Below are 13,578 nucleotides of genomic sequence, written 5' to 3'. Positions count from 1 at the left end.
CATTTATCAACCTGACTGCATCTGAACACAGATCGCTGATGTAGATTTTTAAACATTGTGGAAACATTTGGGACAATGCAAGTACACAACTCAACAAAATATACAACATTGCTGATAATACTTGCATACTTTTACTTGAAGGCCCAGTGTGTCGGATTTAGGGGTGTCTATTGGCAGAAATTGAATATAATATTCATAATTGTGGTTTCACTAGTGTATAATCACCTGAAGCTAAGAATTGTTTTTCGTTACCTCAGAATGAGCCTGTTATATCTACAGAGGGAGCGGGTCCTCTTCCATAGAGTCCGCCATGTTGCACCGCCATGTTACAGTAGCCCAGGATGGACGAACCAAACGTTGGCTCTGGAGAGGGCCTTTTGTGTTTTTTGTGGCCACTGTAGGGGAGGGTGGGACGAGGGCTGGTCAGTTGCTAAAAATCCTACACACTGGACCTTTAAGGCTTTGAATGTAGGACTTTTACTTGTAATTCAGCATTTTCATAGTGTGGTGTTCACACTTTTACTTCAGTAATTGATCTGAATACTACTTGAATCACTGACCTTACATATAATCTTTATTGTTCTACCTTTTTCAGTCTAACCTCCCCTTTTTCTCCTGAAATGGTTGTCATGTCCTATTTAAATCTTATCTAAATATGAGCCTGTCGAAAGCAGAGAAACCTTTGAACCTTGACAACAAAAATACGGGGAGAAAAACCAGCAGTGAGAAAGCTGACGTGCTGCGGAGTAACAAGAAACTCCTTTCGTGCTGGACAATGAATAATAGCCCTCATTCCTGATGTATTATGCGTTAGTTTTTGTCTGCGTTGTTTATGTTGACCTAAATACTCTGAAACCAACTCAAAGCTGTGAGATCACCAGAGGAAAGCCTGTAAGTAGCTCGTATAGTTGTGTGGCTTAGTGGTAATTAATACTTTGACACAACAATAAAAGATTTCTCCAGCACTACCTAACCTGCACTAATGCTTTTAAATCTTTCATTTCATTTAATGTGTAACAATAAACTTTTTAATAACTAAGAATCATGGAGGCTATGTTGGTGCCAATGTGATGCAAAATGAATTAGAAGGACCAATCAAAGCGAGCAGCGTGCTGAACTGAGCACACTCGTGAAAATGAGGAACACTATGATCCTGTGAATTTATTAACTTGTTGATGAAGTGAAGAGCCAGAGAAAATGAGGTCTTAAAAGAGGAATCTGCTACTCAAGGAATCTGCTGCTCCAACCTCATTAAGCTGTTACACGTTCAAAGATTTTTGTTAAGTATTAAACTGCCATTTGATGTTTTCAAAGAGTCATGCATCACTTACCTTTTCTCTCCCGTTTCTTTTTCCATGAACCCGACTGCATGACAGAGAAGAGCTTGCAGAAGCTGGTGTCCAACAATTATTTCAGCCTGAAGACTCTGTGGGAGTGAGAGATAACAACAGGAGAGAGAACATGAGGAGATTCATAGTTTAAATCTTTCATTTGACTGATTACTCAGCAGTAAAACCAGCGAGAGTTCAACACAACATTTTGTGTAATATTCAATATTTAAAACAAGCATCCTAAAGTCACAGCAATAATCACAGAAATCACATCACTCAGGCAGCTCCAGCTGCTGAAGGAACTGTGGCTCCCAGGAAGCCAACCACCATCACTAAATGCCTTTTGGCGTAAGATTCATTCAGAATTAGTTACTATGTTTGGGACAAAAATTCAATTTAAATGGGATGAACTCCTTTTTGGCCTTTTATGTTCAACTTCTACAAATATTAAATCAAAACGCTTATTTGGTATCCTAAGTATTGCTGCTAGAAAAGCAATTACAAGGAAATGGCTCCAGCCGAATGCTCCATCTATAGAGAGCTGGTACGATATTATCTATGAAATCTTTGTAATGGAAAGAATTACCTCTCCAATGAGGCTCCAGCAACATAAATTTGAGGAAATTTGGAAAAAGTGGAAAATGTATATTTCCCTGAAACGCTCTTCTTTTGTTTTAAAAAAAAGAAAATAAATGTTTATTCATCTCTTTATAACTTGTCTATATTTCATTTATCTTCTCAAACTCAAGACACCCCATGTTCGGTTTGTTTTGTTTTGTGTTAAAAAAAAACTGAAAAAATGGTTCACTCTATGTAAGGTCATATCTAAAGATGAATGTTGAATGGTTGTGAAGATGTGAAACCAAATAAAGAAGAAAATGACAAAAAAAATGAAAAGAAAGAAATGTAGAGGATCTGTGAAGTGTGTTGTACCTGATGAACATTGAGCATCTCTTGAAGGCTGGAGTAGCTTTGAGGTTTTTTGGATGTTGATTCCTCCTCAAGTTTCTTCTGGATAGATGTCAAGTTCATACACTTCTCCTGAAAGTTTTGGGAGCGCTGATGATCAACGTGATGTTCTCTGGAGAGAAAAAATAATATGACAATTTATACAAAAAAGGACAAGCGGAAGCCTCCTTCAAAGTGCACACATCTGCTTTAAAATGTTACAGCACAGACTTTAAATCTTAAGTTACAAGTTTTCATTTCATTAAAGCCTTGTTTTAGTCTTATGAAATAACAAGATGGATTTCTTAACATGGTAAAGTATAACTGAAACGCACAAAGAAATATCAATTATAGCTCATGTTTTAGTGCATATTCAACTAACAAGCAACAACATGAAAATACACAACACAACTTCACACTAAATGGATTTTTGTTTGTGCATCTTTATGAGTCGAATGTTCTCACCTGTTCATATCCATGGTATGAGTCATGCTTTCAACCCATTGCCTCCTGAGCATGTGCAGTCTCTCTGTCTCATGGTTGTTATGGGTCACACTCATCTCCCTGACGTCAACCAGTGACGCAGACAGGCCGCTGAGCTCCGAGAGAACCTGCCAACACATCCGAGAAATGAAAAACACAGACAGACGTATTTTCAGTTAATGAACAGAAAGGTCCCCAACCTTATGAGAACAATATTGACTGGACATTCTGAGCCTTATAAATAGCAAGAAATACTGAAAGTACAAGAAGATAAATGTTTTTATTATTGGATTTTGTCACTCATATTATTATTCTTCATTTTACTTATATTTGGGGCTTAATAGTGCTTCAAGTTTTGGTATACAGCTCACATAATTTAGTTTTTTTGGGGCAAAGTAAACACAAAGTATGAAGTTTCTTTTTAATAAGCTCAACAAATGTTTTAAAGTTTTTTAAGCCTATATTTGTGTACATTTTTGTGATAAAAGTATTCTGATTTAACTGTTAGAAGTTCTTGATTTGCAATGTAAGCATGTATACAGAGACTGTAGATTTCTGTTGGATTAATTCACAATGGAAGATAATCAGAGAAGTGACGGTGAATCTTACAGTATGTGTATAATGTGCATGATGCATAGAAGTAATGTTCAGGGATTCTGACCAACCTTCACAGAGTCTGTATCATTCATGTTGGCCTTAAGTTTATTCTGTATGCTCTGTGTCTGCTTTTCAAGGGCCTCCAATCGTGTGTTAAATAGTTCCTGTTGCTCCAAATCCTCCTGCACGCAGAGAGAAAGGTGATTTTAATATTAACCTGAATTAATTAATTTTGACCATTAAGTAACAGTTTCACAATAAACTTAAGGGAAACTTGTCTCTGAGTCATTACAATTGAAAACCTGTACAGTAAAAAAAATATTTCTGCTATTAATTTATTGATAATTAAGACATTATTTCTGCTCATTTCCTCACCCGAAGACTTTTCTTTTTTCCTGATGTTGCCTGGCTCAGCAGCAGGACTTCACGTGACAGCAGTCTGGTCTCCGATTGGATTAAATTTGCGCCCAGTGGTTCTAGCCGTCCAATAAGAGGCTTGGAAGCCGAGAGAACATCTCCCACGCTGCTTTGCAAATCCATAGCAGCAATTTGCAACTGCTGCTAATGAGTGAGAGAAAAAACAGCCACTTAGATCGAGGAATGAGAGGATGAGGACAGCAAATGAAGCATTTATCTGTTTATGTTTTTTTGTGTGACTTTTAATTGAATTGAATTATGTAGTATTGACCGCCTTCCACCATGTTATTGAGTGTTCAGCAATGCGCCGAAAATCAAAGCTCATGAGATTCTAACTGTTTTTCTCCCTCTAGAATAATGGAAAGCCTGTTTTCCACAAATGTTCCTGACGCAAGTAATCATAAATAGACCTTTCAGTGTACTAGTTTAAGAGGTTAGAAAGGGAAAAGAATTACATGGTTGAAAGACTTGGAGCTTGTTTTTGTCCATGAATGTGCAAAACAACTAAATGTCAATGGACATTAGCTGCAGTTTACCACTGTATGTTGTAAAAAAATAAACACTTTAAATAGTTGAATGTTGACTGAAACATAACTGTAAATTGTTACTTACTGTAACATGTCTCAATCAAGATCTTAACACAATTACTTTAACAAAAGTGTTCTGTACAATAGTTATGTCTTCATGTAAAAAATGATTATCATCTGGTATGTTTCATATTTTAAACTCTCAAATATAGAATTATTTTTGGCCTCAAGAATTCTAAATCAGTCAGTTTACTGTAGATGTACATCAGGGATAAGGGAGCCATTTTTTCTATCAGCTGCCTGACTGCAAATCAACAATCACTAGACATTCAAACTCTCCTAAAAGGCACCTTGAACTCACCTCTACCAGGTAAACTGCGGCCTGCGTGTCTTGTTGAGGTGAGCATCTTGACAGCTCCTCCCGCTGATGCCACAGTTTCTGCAGTCGAAGGGCGCATTGATCAGAGAGGTGAGTGAACTCCTGCCAGAGGGAAAGTGTCTCTGCAGTCTTCATGTGCTCGTCCTTTAGCTCCTGCACCACGTCCTTCCACCTGACACAAACACAATACATTAGTCCTCTATAACTCTATATAATTCTTTAATGTTTATGAGCATTTTAAAGCTACAGTTGTCTGATTTTATTGACATTTTCGAACACAAATTAGATGTTCAGTTTTAAAACAGCACACAATAAATTGCCTTTAGGATAATATTTGAACTTTTTTCTTACTTCCTGATTCTGATGTACCCATGCAAGGACAAAAAGATGAGTTAAGAGGGTAGAAGTAATGTTATTATGTATACATGAAAACATATTTTTATTTCAGTGCTATCATCTGAAATCCATGCATCTCCAAATATTTAACTGTTCATAAACCAAGCAAACAGTTTTCAGACTTTTGACAATGTATTTTTCAGATCATCTGAATAGAAGGATATTTTTCCATACAGAACACTTTATCCATTTGTGCTGTCATTTGCATTTTTATGAAGTTAGAATTTATTACAGTGATTCTGTTCTGGTTTTCAGGCTACTGACCTTTTTCGCTCTCCTTCTATTTGATTATCCAGAGCCTGAGCTGTTTCACAATGAAGTGTCTTAACAAGACTCTGATAGAATTTGTCCACGGATGCCCAAAGCTCTTCTCCTCTGCTGGCCTTCTCCTGGAGGAGCTGTGCAAGAAAAACACCTTTAAGATTTTCAAAACACCCGAAAGTACTGAGAGTTTGACATACATAAACACCCACACCTTTAATGACTCTGTAATGGCCAGGTTTGTCTGTATGTGGTTAAAAGCCCTTCCATCTAGCTTTGACAGAGTTACTTTTTGGATTTTCTAAATTGTGGCTTAAAAGCTGTGAATTACTGCGATGGTCCTCATTTTAGAATACAGCATGTGATTATTTCTTCTTATAGCTGTAAAGCCACTGATGTTAAGTGCTTTTGCTCACCTGGAGGACATCCATGTATCCTTCTGCCTGCTGTAGAGAGAACAAAGGCTGACGCTGAAGAGCACAGCGCACCCTGGTGGTGTGCAGAGAAACTTCCCTCAGTTCATTCTCTAAACATCCCCACTCCTCCACAGTCTGCTGTAGAGCTGGTCTCAGAGCTGCCATCTGCAAAGGAAGACAGGATGATGTTTGGTGATGCAGCATCTCTCACGCTTTACATTAATTTACTCCTTGTTTTAAAGAAATATAGGACTGTCCTGTTGCTTTTATATAAAGATGTAAAAAGTATTGGCAAATCCAGGCATTCCCGATGGACCATTGGTTTGGGTGCTTCATGCTAGCATTCAATACTACAATCAAAAATGAGCATTATGCTAAACCATAGATAACTCATATATTCAAGAGTAGTAGGACTACACTTAAGAGGGTATTATTGGTTTGTACTCGGCATAGAGAGATAAACAGTTCCCCAGAATTTTCTATGTTGAAGGCTGTTTTTGCACTACATCAGGTGAGAAATTGTGAGGTGAGAAATTTTAGTTGTACACATCCAACACTTTCACTGCTTATGAAAAGTGATGGCATAATGCTTTTTACTTGTATTCTATTTTGTAGATTTTACTAAAAAACAACTGCAAAATCTGGACACAAACAAGTTAGATAAACTTAAGTGTGCTATTTAGCTGCTTCAAGATTTCTTTTCCTTCATTTTCAGATAATATTGGTCACTTGGTATGACTTAATATAGTTATGCTTAAAGCCTTATAGCCACCGAGGCAGAACTAGGGAACTAGTGGAGCATCACACACATTTGACATATTATGTATGCAGTTAATTTGCTAACATGTTAGCCCAAAGTTGCCATGGCTAACATGTTGGCAAACAGTGACCAATTACATATTTAGCAGACAACAAATAGCATTCAATTGGAGTCTTGTTGCAGGCCATAACACAATTGTTTTGAATAATAAGGCCTTATAAAGTCAATATGGCTAACATCTTAGCAAACAATTGCCATGCCTAATTTGTTAGCAAACTATGGAGCGTCCCAACAGTCATGGCGAGAATTACTACTACTTTTGCGTTCCCTTGCAATACTTTCCTTCCGTTCCTTCTTAGCTGTGTTATTATGGATCAAGTGAACCAACCACTGACTGTTGGTCCGCCACCCAGCCTGTCTGCTCTATCCACCGAGCTCAGAGACACTGCCAAAGCGTCTGTGTGTTTACCAGTGAGGCAACTACAGCTAATAAACCATGAACTTCTGAACGTACAGTCGTGTCAGTTATGCTGAGATTTCCGTGGCCCTGGTAGTAAACAATTACAATGGCTAACCTGGAAGCAAACACTTGCCTGTTATAAGCTACATCCAGCAGACACGGAGCAACATTAGCATTCATTTGGGGTCTTGTTCCTAATCAACACACAGTTGGAAGTCAAATTTTCACTCTCCTTTTTGCTCAGTTTTGGTTAAAACTAGGCATTAGCTAAAAATCTCGGTGAATAACTTTGATTCACTTTCTTCTGACACTAATGTTTCCATGCCTCTCACTGCCATAACAGGTTTATTTTTACCTGCCGACTAAGATCCCCACACCTCTGACACACAATCTCTGTTTGGCCAGAGAAAGAGATATCACAGGGGTGATCCTCTTCTTTGTCAACATGAACTCGAGTTGTTTTCAGCATCTGCAAAGCTGCAGCCACGTCCTTCGCTCTGCCCACAACAGCCTGGAAGAAAAACAAAGCAGTCTAAGATCAGAGCACAGCAGCAAGAGAGGCAGTTCAAACATAGACTTGCTGCTCACATCCTGTTACCGTACCTCTAAGTCCAGCAGAGTCTTACAGGCCAGAGTTTGACCAGTGGGATGTTTCCTCTGATTCAGCTGCTTTTGCTGCTGCTCTATCCAGCCATGGAGACGCTGTAGCTGTCTCTCTCTGTCTGCACACTTGTGATGCACCTGTTCAGCTTCACCAATCTGTGGGGACAAAACTACACAGTTGCTGATTCATGCAAAGAAACAAAAGTCAGTAATAAAAAGTCACATTTCTTTTTAGTCGGACAGCTTTTTTCCATTGCTGTTAGCATATAATGAATTATGTTTATAGTTTGACTAATGGGTTCCAGTGATTAGATAAGCCATTAGCTAGCTCTACCTAATTTAATGAAAAATATTGGACCAGAAAATCAAGAGAGGGTCACAGTTGGATCATTTAACTTCAGATTTTACTGTGCATCGGTAGCTGATGTACACACCTGGCTTTCCAGCTCTCTTTGAAGGTGCAGCCACTGCAGTCTGAGGGTGCCAAGTTTCTCTGCAAACATTGTACATTCAGAGCGGAGATCCTTGTTGTCCACTTCCACCACCCGAGGCCCAGACTGGCACAGGAAATCCAGAAGGAGCTGCCCATTGACCAGGCCTGCCTTTGACTCCTGAGAAAGAGAATTACAGCAATACAAACACTCAAAAAAGTTTTTTAATTTTCAACTCTTATTAGTACTATGAAAAATCATCCATTTCTGATATTATGGAGGCACCTTATTGCGCAACTGTATATTGATTTGATTTTCATTTTTTATTTCAGGTGTCGTAGCAGAAACCTTTCCTCCTTATATGCTTATTTCATACAATTCCTGACTGTAGCTTTGTATCTCATTTGCAGTGCTTTTATTGTAATCATAGATATTTTTCTTTTTCCTTCATCTTTGTCTTTAAAAGTTAAGGACATTTGAATCGGAGACAAATTCTGGATATTCCCAAAGAATGTATGTTTCCTTGTGAAGAATATGTAGAGACTCTACAGGTGAATAGGGTAAATAAAAAGAAATTAACAGATATAACAATGAAACTTCCCCAGTCAATTATTCACATTCAAACAATTAATTGTGTCTTTTTTCAGGTATTTTATGTTTAAATATGCAAATGAGGCTATCTAATTAATAATGCTATAGTTTCCATTATTGTAATGAACAAATAAATGTGTATTAATGGACATTTTCTTTTCATTAGACCAAAACAAGACATGTTGGATGCAATAAAGCCTAAAATATCAAAATTGACCAGTGCATGAAAAAATGTTTCACGATATTGTGTCCCCTTAACTACAGAAAATGTTAGACCTGTGAGGGGAACAGGATGCTGAAACACATTAAGGATGACCAAATGATCAATGTCAATGAATGCCATGTAAATTTCTCAAAAATGTCTCTAAAAATAAAGCACTGGCATTGAAATAACTGATAAAATTGAACCTCTCTTGAAAGAGAAGCACATAAGAAAGTCAGTGTAGACGGTGGATGTATAAGCACCTTATAGTTCTGCAGGATTTTAATGATCTGAGCGTCATCTTTTGCCTTGAGCGCTGCTTCTTTCTCCGTGCTCAGTCGAGTCTCCAACTTCTTCAGCCAGTCCTCCAGGTCAGACAGCAGCGTCACCGGTGGCCACGCTGCCAGGAGCCGCTGACAGACACAAGACAAGAGAGAAGAGAGTGACTTTACCTTTATATGAATTCTTGAAACCTTCATTTCCATCTTTGTTTTATTAATTAGTTTTTCCATTTACGTAATCATACAGTAAACATCAGTTCTATTACAATCTGACTTCTGTGCCTGTCCAAATTATTCTTTGCAAGATAAAATCTATTCATCCTTTCCTGAGGTGATTGCCAAAGTTCAAGACATAAAAATAAACCTTTAGCAAGACGAACCTGGCAACACTGGTGCAATAATTATAAAGCATAATATCTGGTTCCGTTCACTGGTGATAAATGTCGAGTAAAAATTAAAAAGTGTCCTTCACCTCCTCTTGTAATCCTCCCTGTCCTCAATCACCCCAAAGATTTCATCAGGGTTAACACTCCCCATCAGGAGGAGGGGATTTCTCAATGCCTAACTATTTTTGAAAACCAACAGCACTTCCATTTGGACCATCACATTATGAATTATTGGAGGACTGGAAAACGGTAATGTCAAAGTTTATTGGACATTTGATCCAACATTTGGAAAAACCTCCAACACTACCACTGATATCTGATAAAGGCTGGAGACCATCATGACTATTGAATAATTTATTGAAGATAATTATACCAAAGTGCAACTAAAGTTCAACTCAAGTTGGTGCAACTATTTGAAACTCTGTTTTTCTTGATCAGAGGGTGAAATCTCTTTGTGACTACTGTACCTGCTGCAGCTGCTCTTGTATCTTGGTCAGGTCAGGGGTCAGCCGGCTCCATTTGACCTCCAGTTGGGTGAGCTGAGATCTCAGCCTTGGACAATCAGCTTCCCTCAGGTGGAGCAGCCGAGTGGCTTCCCTGGATACAGACGCCCTCTTCACTGATATGGCTTCAGTCTCCATGGAGAAGTCCTGTGTCAGAAAACATGTGTATCGTGTGTGACTGATGCATTTTAAACTGCTGACTTATTTTAGCACAACAACCCATTTTTTCTTTTTTTTTTCTGTATCCTCTGCAGATGTGAGCGGCTTTAAGGGACTAAAATCATCATCATCATCATCATCATCATCATCATCATCATCATCATCATCATCATCAGGACTGAGAAAATATGATTTTTCTTCTTGGGTAAAAGATCCATATTTGACAATAGTCAGCTTCAGCTTATGATATATAAATACACTAAACAGATGAGAAAACCTTACCAGCAGCTTGGTCAGATGGTTGTGAATACACTCCTGGTTCAGGTCAGAGGTTTTTGCCAGGTTTGACCAAGTCTTCAGGTGTTTGCTGGCACCAATCAGCCATTCACTGACCAAGGCGAAGTCGGTCTGGAATCTGTGGGGAGGATGAGAAAAACAGATAGTTCATCTAGTGGAGCAGAACATGACTGTTCCTTAAAAAAAGAGTGATGTTCAGGACTCAGGCATGGGTCCAATACTGCTGAACAAGACTGTAGAGTGTGAACAACAGATTGTTGAAATGATGCTGGAAACTGAGGACTCTTGTGGGGAAAGAATTTAGGAATTAATCCCCCACGGAAATAAAATCTGTTTCACTCAAATTGAGTGACTAGATCCTGGGGAATATCTTTGGACAAAACTAAAAGAGATGACTGATCCTCTTTAATTTAAATAAAAACACTGACATCAAATTATTAGAAATCATTAAAGGTTTCCAGGTCATACAAGACATTTAAAAATAAAGCGGTACATTTTAATATGCATACAAATCAATACAAGACTCAAAACGTCTTCATAGTGCAAACCCCAAATAAGACACAGTGTAACCTGGGAACTTGTGAAATAACATTTATTTCTAGATTTAGATTTTATTAGGATCTAGGTGTGTGATTGTTGTGTTATCGCTGAAAATCAACACTGCCTGGCCTACATGCTAGATAATAAAGCCTTCTACTGTATAAAGAGCATTCACCTATAAACTTTTTTTAAACATAAGTTGGATGTTGGTATTTTAGAGCCTGTCCCACCTGACCCGGCTGTCCTGGATCTCTCTGCAGCGTTGGATCTCCTGCTCTGTCCGCCTGTAGGCGCTCTGCCATCGCAGCTCCAGGGCGCCTCCTGCATGACTGACTGTGGCAGCAAACTCTGGCTCGGTCTGCAGCACCTTCCCCTGATCCAGGAGCAGTCCTAACGCAGCTCTGTTCTCATCCAGCTGGACCAGTGTTTGCTGAGTGAAAAGGAGAACCAGCAGTGCTTACACTCAGTTTACATCAAGCTCCATGAAATTTCTCTTGACAAGCCTATTTCACACTAATGATTGACGAGACAGCATGGACTGACTGTGATGTAAAGTGGAGAAAATGGTGGGTTAAGGGGCGCGAGCCTGTGAATAGTGAAATGTCATACAAATGGTAGAGGATGGCAGAAAGGTGAAAAAAGACAGAGGGAATAAGAAACATAAGGGTAAAAAGGAATGATGAATACAGAAACACCAAACCAACTGCCACAATGTATTACGTTATGCCACTCCAACTATGTATTATGTAAGGTAAAAAGTTACATAATGTTACTTTAACAGTAAAGCTAAGAATCAAAAAAAACTTTTTAGGGCAAATGTTTCTACCAGTTTGTGACCAGAGGGTTACAGGTTCAAATTCATGGACCGGCAGGATAAATCTGGGTGGGGAAAGTGAAAGGCAGTGCTTGCCTCTCTCTCATTACCACACTGAGGTGCCCTTGAGCAAGGCCCTTAACCCCAGCTGCTCCAGTGGAGCTGCTTAGTAGCCATCAAATCGGACTGTGGTTGTACTGGGCAGCTTCCAGGTGTGAATGTGTAACTGTGTGAATATGATCAGGGCACTCCTGCAATCAGTGAACTCTCCTTGAATAAATAATGCTTTAGAAAAAATAACTCATCATAGGAGAAGAAGACTAACTAAAGATTAACTTCGACTGAAAGGACTCTGAAAAAGTCCAACTATGTTTTTCTCTTCTCTTGCCACGACAATGCTAATGCCATCACTACTGCTCCATTCACCCATCTATAAAATACACACATACAGTATATAGCAGTTCAGGCATGTTTCCTAAAGGCTGTTGGGGGCATGCGGGAAATGTAAGAAATCAGTAACTGAAGTCTTATCAGGAGGCAACCTGATGTACAATCCTGCAAATTGGCTGCAAAACATTGTATTGCAAACACACACTGTAGTATAGTAGGGCAAGAGAAAGAAGAAAGGCAGATCTGAGAGGGAGTGATTAAAGTAGGCACTTAAAGCTGAGGAAAGTAAGAGAAGAAGTGAGATGGACAGACGGACAACTCTGATGAGAAAACAAACAAATTCAGTGTGTTTCAGTGTGACGGGGTTTACCTGGCAGGCATCCAGTCGCTGCTGTGCCAACTTCTCGTTGTCTCCCTCTGGTTCCCCACTGCTGATGAAGGCTTCAACATCATCCAGCAGCCTGCCCAGTCGACCACAATTATCCTCCCACTGGGTCCACTCCTGCAGCAGGTCCAACCATGAACCCACTCATCAGTTTTAACATTTCATGTGTCAGCACAAACACCCAATACGAGAAATTATTCAGCAAGAAAATCCACTTATGTTTATGTATGAATCCATATGGCCCGCAGCAATCTGCACTACAAACCTGGATCCTCCTTTGAGAAGCCACTTCCTCTTCCAGAGCCTGGTGCTGAAAAGCTTTGGCTCTGACTTCCAGCTGTACCCGCTCATCCTCTTGACACCTGAGTGCTTCTGGCTCACGCTGGAAAAGATGCTGCACAAAGGCCAACTGAGACCTGAGGACCTGCAGGAGCTTCTGGAGTACCAAGAGACCAGAAGAGAAATGTAATAATTACAAAGCAGGACTGATAGAAACAGCAAGAGAAGTGAAAACAGACACTGAATGTGATATCTTTATAGAGAGATAGATACTTTATTATGTCACAGCTGCATCACACTAACAAACCACACAAAAATTAGTTGTTTTAGCACTGGACATCTCTTTGAAAACATCAAGCTGCTTCTACACACTCTTGGGAAGGTGCCTAGCTTGAATCTGGTCTTTGCCTGCCTGTTGAAGAACTTGTTGAAAGCACAGTGAGATACCTTGCGTCTGCAGAGAGCGGCTTGAAGTCGGCTGCGGCTGTGAACCCGGCTCATCTGCCCTTCTGTTATGCATTCTTCACCCAGGTCCAGGAGGCGAGTTATCCCCTGAAGCAAGGAGTGGGAAGCTTGCTGTAGCTTGGCCTTTTCCCCTGGTCTCTCCCTCAGATGTCTGCCCAGCACACACTGCTGAGAGATGCAGGAAAGGCACAAAGTTTAAGGAAAATTCTGTTAACTTTTGAAAGATCCTACATCACTCCTGCTTTGATATTAGTCTTTAATTATGGCTGGTAAATTA

The 13,578-nt window shown here is 39.4% G+C and overlaps 1 protein-coding gene across 1 annotated transcript in view; it reads right to left on the bottom strand.

Moving 5' to 3' along the window:
- Positions 1-13,578, bottom strand: part of syne2a (spectrin repeat containing, nuclear envelope 2a) — a 67,007-nt gene that overhangs the window by 23,974 nt on the left and 29,455 nt on the right. The window contains 18 exon segments of the mRNA XM_073492612.1: positions 1,332-1,426; positions 2,265-2,412; positions 2,745-2,890; positions 3,428-3,541; positions 3,735-3,920; positions 4,665-4,854; positions 5,343-5,476; positions 5,756-5,920; positions 7,331-7,486; positions 7,579-7,734; positions 8,013-8,189; positions 9,066-9,215; positions 9,937-10,119; positions 10,414-10,546; positions 11,199-11,398; positions 12,543-12,674; positions 12,823-12,993; positions 13,284-13,469. Coding sequence (XP_073348713.1) covers positions 1,332-1,426; positions 2,265-2,412; positions 2,745-2,890; positions 3,428-3,541; positions 3,735-3,920; positions 4,665-4,854; positions 5,343-5,476; positions 5,756-5,920; positions 7,331-7,486; positions 7,579-7,734; positions 8,013-8,189; positions 9,066-9,215; positions 9,937-10,119; positions 10,414-10,546; positions 11,199-11,398; positions 12,543-12,674; positions 12,823-12,993; positions 13,284-13,469 — 2,822 coding nt within the window.

Source organism: Pagrus major, chromosome 22 (genome assembly GCF_040436345.1).
Source record: "Pagrus major chromosome 22, Pma_NU_1.0".
NCBI lineage: Eukaryota > Metazoa > Chordata > Actinopteri > Spariformes > Sparidae > Pagrus > Pagrus major.
The sequence above is the reverse complement of the archived record's forward strand: the minus strand, read 5'-3'. Positions and strand labels throughout refer to the sequence as shown.